Source organism: Neopelma chrysocephalum, unplaced genomic scaffold (genome assembly GCF_003984885.1).
Source record: "Neopelma chrysocephalum unplaced genomic scaffold, ASM398488v2 Primary Assembly neopelma1_147, whole genome shotgun sequence".
NCBI lineage: Eukaryota > Metazoa > Chordata > Aves > Passeriformes > Pipridae > Neopelma > Neopelma chrysocephalum.
In genome coordinates, this window is record NW_020897809.1 from 9,995,654 (window position 1) to 10,003,217 (window position 7,564).

The 7,564-nt window shown below is 50.2% G+C and overlaps 1 protein-coding gene and 1 long non-coding RNA gene across 3 annotated transcripts in view; both read left to right on the plus strand.

Annotated features, from left to right (window-relative positions):
* Window positions 1-5,441, plus strand: part of LOC113976128 — a 56,214-nt gene extending 50,773 nt beyond the window's left edge. For both annotated transcript variants that reach the window (XR_003537008.1, XR_003537009.1), the window contains exons 4-6: window positions 1,480-1,690; window positions 2,792-2,949; window positions 4,513-5,441. This is a non-coding gene — a long non-coding RNA (uncharacterized LOC113976128). The remainder of the gene's footprint in view (window positions 1-1,479; window positions 1,691-2,791; window positions 2,950-4,512) is intronic.
* An 850-nt stretch (window positions 5,442-6,291) lies between these two features.
* PTPRG (protein tyrosine phosphatase, receptor type G) overlaps window positions 6,292-7,564 on the plus strand; it is a 405,524-nt gene continuing 404,251 nt past the window's right edge. The window contains exon 1 of the mRNA XM_027700470.1: window positions 6,292-6,620. Within this exon, the coding sequence (XP_027556271.1) occupies window positions 6,536-6,620 (85 nt within the window). The 5' untranslated portion in view covers window positions 6,292-6,535. The remainder of the gene's footprint in view (window positions 6,621-7,564) is intronic.

Genomic DNA, 7,564 nt, shown 5'->3' on the forward strand with positions numbered 1-7,564 from the left:
TGAATAACTGCTAAAAATAAATCCCGAAACTAAAAACACAGATCTGTGAAACCAGAGAGGAATAACAAAGACAGAACTATGCTGTAATCTGCAATCTGCATTTCTCTGTTGCAACACGGGGACCCAAAATAAAATAAGAGTTACTTGTCCCTGTAACTCACAAAAGTTACTTCTTTCCTTGTTCTGTCAAGGCCATTCTTCCCCTTCTCCTCCGCCCCCACCAGGGGCTGCATTAGTTTCTGGAATGTAATTAGTCACATCTGTACAAGCTATTGTAAGACATTTCCAACTAAAAAAGGCAGCCAGAACTTAGAAGTTTGCACATCATCTTATTCCTGCGCTCAGAGAGTGTATCTCCGAATGAATATGGGTATGGCAAATGTTCCTCTTTAGCTTTCTCTTCTTTCCTTAAACAGATTTAGAGTCTGGTTCTACCATTTATAGAACAGATTTTTTTCCCCCTTAAAGTGCCCTCCTGGGATTACTAGGAAAGTGTTTTTTGCAGTCTGCTTGATTGGTCCTCATTGTGGAGCAATTTCAGGGGCCTGGCTTTGGACACCATTTGCAATGGGTTTATAGCAGAAGGTCATGTCTTGTTACAGAGCCATTATTGCCTTTCCCCTTGGGACCATTGCACACCTGTGACTTTACCCTTCACCAGTAGCTTCTGACACATCTTTTTGACATCCATGCAGGAGAGCAGGAGCATATTCCACTAACTCCTTTGGCAGAAAGCACCAGTGGAGTGAAAGAGGGGAAAGGAACAGCAGAAATTCCGCCTGCAATAAATTTATTCATTCTCACCAATTTATTCAGAGGAGAAAAGATGGAGTCTGATGTTTGTCTTGTAATGCATGAGGGCTTTAAAAGAGTAGGTATTTCATTGTGATACAGGCTTTCTGGAGTCCTCTGGAAGTCAAGGGGTGTGGAAGTTGAGTTTATTAGAGACAACAAGATTGCTCATATTAACGGTGTCTATAATATGTCTAGATCCAGCACACCACACCCCCTCTACTCCCTACAGCAGCTTATATTCAGGCTGAGTTCACACTGCCTGCAAACCTTGCCTGTCCTTGAGTCAACTTTACTGTGTAGAAAAAACCTGACAGTTGCAGTTATCTCCCTGGCAAGCTGCATGATAGTGTAAAAACATCGAGCATGGGTAGAGCCTTCCCACTCAAAAGCATTTCTACATTTCTGCAACTGATGATCCCAAGACTTCCATTGAACTCAAATATTATTTTGAAACGTATAAACAATATTTTCACCAACAGTGGAAGTTCAGAAGTCTGTTGTCTCAGTTTCCACCTTCAATTCTGCAAAGACAGTATATTCCTGGTGAGTTACTGAGGTGGTAGCAGACAAGCAGAACAGTAAACTGGGTCTCTCATGCTCATCCCTCAGCTCCAGTCATTAACACGTTTGCTCTGCTCACTGCTGCACTGAGAATAGATTTTTTTCCTTCTTTTCTTTTAACAGGAGTGGATTTGTGAATTAGACACACACAGAGTCTGGCAAGGTCGTACCACAGGATTCTGAATTACAGTTGCTTTTGAAAGAGAGAAACACGTATCTGATCAGTCTGACCCTCCACCAAGCCCAACACACACTTCTACAAACACAGCCATTTTGAGGCCATTTTGGGAGACAAAAGAGCTGTTTGACTTCAAGACTAAGATGAAGCTTTCAAGTAGGTATCCCAGCATGTGACCAAGTTTCTGTTCAGAACGATTTAGCCTAAGGCTACCCTAAGGTGGTGATTCCTCTTTTAGACCACAAAGAAATAAATGTATTGGTCTTCCAAAAGAACCTTGTGCAAAACCCTACGGGACACTGCCCAGCCAGGACATCTCAGAGTATCATTCAAGTCAGTGCTCTTTTCTGTAATGCTGGTAGAGCTGCAGATGTGCAGCTTATAATACTTGCAGTAATCTCTGACCACAGCATATGACTTCACCCAGAGTTTGCATCACCCATCGACATTTTTCATACCTTTTGCTCTACCTGCACCTCTGAGTTCATCTATTTTTATGTCTTCATAAATCAAACAACACAGCTCTTTGCTGTGATTATATTGAAATAAAGCCCTCTTTTTTTATCACAGTACTTTGCTTGCCCTCCACCTCTGGTTCTCAGCAGGTTCTCAGATGCCTTGTTTAGGCTTTCAAAGCCTCACAGCATACTCTGAGAAGAATACTCATCTGTCCTGAGGCTACAAGATACTAACTCTGCAATAATACAATATATGAAACTACAAGTTCAGCATCCTTTTTTAACTTTCTATGTAGAGCTGAAGAGGAACTAGGGCTGCTGAATTAACCTGTAAGTTTATACATCACATTACTTGTAATCTGGACTGTAGCTGCCTCTTGGTACTTCATGTCGAATTATCCTTTCAGGGCTAGATCCTCACCTGGTATTTTCCCTGCAGTTTAACCATTCCAGTGAGGCTGGCTGGCTGTAAATCAGTGAAAACTCATCCCTTTTTTTCTAAACACACACACACAAAGAAGTGCAACTTTCTATATCTGATTTTTTCTTTGATTTTTATTTCTCCAATCCTTTATATAGTCATTATAGATGTTAAGAAGCCTGTTTTGGAAATGATTAATGTTATTAATAATTTTCTAATTCAATAAAACCTCTCATCTTCGAACTCCTTGCAATATTTTTCTGCTTTCTTCAGCTTTTCACTAATTCAAACATATGACAAATGCGAGTCTTCGTTTCAGTTTTCTATTATTTCTCATGTCTGATCAAATAAATTAACAGACTTTCATTTCTTTCCCAGGAGTGATGCCCATATGTTGATGAAAGTAGTATAAAAATATTACCTGTTCAAACGGGGGGGGGGGAAGAGATAGAAGTTACCTTTTATTCACTGTTTCATGCAAAACAGAGCCGCTGATCCCGTTGCTTTCTCCTTGATAGCGCCCGCTATGCTCAACGGTAAATACTGCAAGATTTGCAGAACACCCATCGGTCTGGTTTAACTGCACTGTATTATAATGTCCCTTTTCAATCTCTTCATACAGTAGCAGTTATTTTAATCACCCCACAGTACTTCAGTCACTGGGAAAGAATCTGCTGTCCTATCTAATGTGCCCGCTCCCCAGTCACCCGGCACCAGCCCGGCAGAGCAGCATCCTGCTAATGCAGTTTGCTCTGTTTGGATAGTTAAAGATACATCTCCAGGCCAATTTGTACCTGTGTATTGTTGATAGACAGCGTGCCCCAGGCAGAGAGATACTGCGTGCAGGAAATGGATTCTCATTTAACCGTGCTTAATTTTGTTCCCTGGATCTCCATCATACATCTTTCCATTTCTCTGCCCACCCAAATTGCTAATGTGAAACAAAGCTGCTTCCGCCACTACAGCTCCTAAACTGATGTGTGACGATGCAATGATTGATTTCCCACTCCAGGAAAAGTGGGTCATTGTACATGTTGTACCACAGCAGGCTGAACCAAGCTGGACGTGCTGACATTGGGGTTTTACAGATTTGTTTTAAGTTCAGACCTGAGGGGACTACTGTGGATATCCAGCCTGAACATTTCTGGGTTTTGATGGGAGCACTGCCATTCTAAAATCTTCTTTAGCAGCTTAGACAGATCTGAAGTCATCTGTGCTCCTCAGGAGACAGTGTTCTGATTATGCATTTTGTATCTTACTTGCACGTTTGCTCTGAGGATGGAAAATGCAAAACTCTTCCAATTCCAAGATACGGGGGCAGTTTCAGTTTTGTCATTTTCCAGGATATAAAACCCTAAACTAAATATATTTTTAATAGAAAATGGTGCAATTAACAGCTTTTGCGAAGGATTTTGAATCACGGAGAAAAATACTGATGCAAACTGCTCTTTGAAAAAATCCATTGCTTTTATTCTTCTTTTGTGAGATTACTTTTCTCAAGTAATAAGACCTGTTGAAACTCACTTGAAGATTGAAACACTTTAAGATTGCCTCTTATGATACCAGGGAGATATAATTTGAAGAGACATGTCTCAGTACTGGGGTAGGACCTGCCTACCTATCTGTTGCATTAGATCAGCAAAGTTGGAATCAATTGCTGAAAGGGGAATGTTTTGCAGGTTTTTCTGAGCAGCCCAATAAGTAACTGAGCACAGATGTCACTGTAGAATCCAAAAGGTCAAGGTACGTGGGGATTTGAGTTTTGATTTGAAAAAAATCAGGAAAATATAGCTCTTAAAATTGTAGCTTTGTTTTTATGAGGGTTGAAACAAACCTCCAAACCCTGCCTGTTTTGGGGAAATGATTTAACGAACAGTAAGTTGGATAAGACCTTTTTCCAGGGCCTATAAATTTTTTCTTTGCTTTAGATAAATCCTTATGCCAGTGACTTCGCTGCTCTTTGCAGACCCCAATGAGTGGTAAGGACAGAGAACATCTAATCAGGTCCTTAAATCCTTACACTGGTAAAACCCCTAGTGGGGTCACAGTTATGCCCAGTAAGGACTGCACTTTTAACTTCCAGCTGTAACTTTTGGCAGGCATGACCTGGGATGTGGAGAGAAAGTCAAAGGAAAGCCTACACTTGCCTCCTGATGAGGGACCCTTTGGCTGCAGCATAATCCACTGACTTGGCACCCTGGGCTGTGTGGTTAAACTGGATGGACACAAAGCTACACTCTTTCAAAACAGTCAGGATGCAGCATGGTAAGTACCCAAGTCCTGAGGGCTCTGCTCTAGTGATCCCTAAGCTGAGGAAGGGGGATAGAAAATCACCACCATTCCAGAAATGGCTTCTGAATTTTCCTACTCTGTTCCTTCTCCTGCTGCCCGCTTCTTCTCCCTGGGAAACACAACAAATGTGGAAGGTTTGTAGGTAAGCAGAGAGGAGCTGGTCACAGCAAAGGACAGAGCCAGAGCTGAAGATACCACTCACTGATAAACCCAGCCAAACCCTTTCCCTTCTGAAACAGAATCCCTGTAATGGAAATAATTACCAAAGAAACAGACAAAAACTACTCCTGAATGAAATTTAAGCTTCAGCAGAGCACAGCACAGCCAGGAAATACCAAGTACAAGCAACCGTCCCTTCATCCTGAATTCACACCAATTTCTGCTTCTGTTTCCTGTGCAAAATTATCAGTCACTCAAAAGCTGCTGCCCAGGGGGGCTGTGGATGCAGGGTGGCTTGGGACAGCCTTCACCTGACTTTGCATAAACACCTGACAACTACCTCATTTTGAGGTGGCTCTCTGGAAATGCGTGGCAAAATGCACAGTATTGGAGGCAATTCTGTGGGATGCTTCTGGCAATACCCAGAATGATGTGCATTCCTTGGGGAGCAAAAACTATGCGATTCTGGGGTGGTGGAGGTGGATGTGTCTCTTGCAATACCCCAAAAGATAAATATTATTAGAGGAGGAAAAAAAATCAGTCTGATTTTGATGAGAATCTCTGGCAATTCCCAGCACAGGATTGAGCTGTGTCGTGTTGTGGGGGGAACCTCAGAGTGCGCAGAGTGATACAGGATATGGAAGGGTATGGAAGTGATACAGGGTATGGAAGTGATACAGAGAATGGAAGTGATACAGAGAATGGAAGGGGACAGAGAATGGAAGGGGACAGAGAACTGTGTGATTTCGGGGGGTTGGGGTGGGGGACACCTCTGGCAGTCCCCAGAGTGATGCACACAACTGGAAGTGGTGCGGGGGGGAGCACGGGGGCACACGGACACCCCTCCCCAATCCCAGGGCCCCCTGCAGCACGCGCGAGGCACAATGACACGAGTAACTCCAAACAGGCACCGCTGGAAGTGAGAGCGGAATCCGAAATTCCAAACGGCGGATCGCCGCGGCTCGGCGCTCCCCAAACCCGACCCCTCCAATACACGCACACATAACACACACACACATACAGAGGCTGCGGTGCGGGGCGCGCGCACACGAGCGCGCCCCCGCCCTGCCGCCGCGGCCGCTTTAAGGGCGGCGGGGGCGCGCCGCCGGGGCGCCCGGCGCGCTGCCGCCTCTCTTCGCCTCGCCGCCAGCGCGCCGCGCTCCCGCTCCCTCTCTCTCTCCCTCCTCTCCCTCGCCCCGCTTTAAAGTCTCCGCCAGGATCCGGGCTCGCCCGCCACTTCCTGTACGGCAGGATGGAGCGCGCCGGGGCCCCGGCTGCCCGCCGCCCGCCCGGCCGTGCGCGGAGGCGGCTGTGAGCGCCCGGTCGGTCCGCGGCATGCGGCGCGCCCCGCTGCCCGCCTGAGCCGCGCACACACCGCGCGGGGGGGTCCCCGCGCCCCGCCGCCGCTCCTCGCTGTCCTCCCCCTGCCCCGCGCTTTGCGGGATTTTTTTTTTCCGTCCCCCCACGTTGAGGAGGCGAGCAGGAGCCCCCCAGCTTTCTCCCGCAGGAAGAAGGGGTGCGGGGAGAAACTTATTTTCAACAAGTTTTTTTTTTTTCCTCCTTTTTTTTTCTTTTTTTTCCCTCCCCTTCTCATCCCCTTTTCCCTCCCTCCCCCCTTCCCCCGTGTTAATTATTTTAGCCCCTCTCCCCTTTCGATGTGCGGCTTTGGACATGCGGAGGCTACTGCAACCGTGTTGGTGGATCTTTTTCTTGAAAATCACCAGCTCCGTGCTCCATGATGTGGTGTGCTTCCCCGGTAAGTGAGCGCGGCGGATGGGGGGGCTCCCGGTGCCTCCGCCACACGTGTCCGCGACCCCCGTGCGGTGCCGGCGGGGCACCCCGCGAGTGCGGAGGATGCGCCGGGGAACCGCGGGGGCCCCTTCGCCCAGGCGGCCCCAGCGCTGGGTCTCCCCCCGCTCCGCAGCACCCTCCGGGCTGCGGGCAGCGCTGCCCGCGAGTGGGGCCGTGAGCGGTGCCCGGGTTCGGCTCCGCGCTCCCGGCGCGGTGTCCCCTCTCTCCGGTGCAATGCAGCCTCCGGCGGCGTGGGGCTGGCGGAGGGGGGGTTCCTCGCACGCAGCCCTTCTTCCGTGGGGCTGCCTGGAGCTCCCTTTGTGCTGCGGGACCGCCGCTCGCCGCCCCGAAGGGCAGCGGGACTCCGCGCTCCGACCCCGCGCTGCAGCCCCGCGCCCCTCGCCAGAAACTTCGCGGTGCCTGGTCCGCGCCCTCCCCGCCCCGCTCCTGTCCGCGGTGGGTGTCTCGCCGTGCCGCGTGCTGACCTTGGCAGGGCGGGGGGGCCGCGGGGCTGCGCCCCCGCCCCGCTCCTGGGCTGGGTCTGTGCGGCCACCACCGCACACCCGCCGCGGGAGAGGGGCTGCGGGGACGGGGGGCTCCGAGCGCCCGCCGCGCTGTCCACCCCCCACTTCGCACCGCACGGCCGGTGTCCGCGCATTCCTTCTCGCCCCGCATCGAGCTGCAGGGGCCGGGTGTGCGCTCGCCCGCGTTGGGACCCGCGTCCCCCCGGCGCGGCCCCGGCCCGGGGGAACTCTCGGGGCTCGGGGCTCCCGCCGCCTCCCCGCGCATTTCCCGGGCCGCCCTCCAGGGGCGCTGTGGCGCCGCCGGGAGCCCCCGCGGGGCGCGCGCCCCTCCGCGGGCGCGCAGCGCGGGCCCCGCCCGGCGCGTCCCCGGGACACGCGCGTGTCC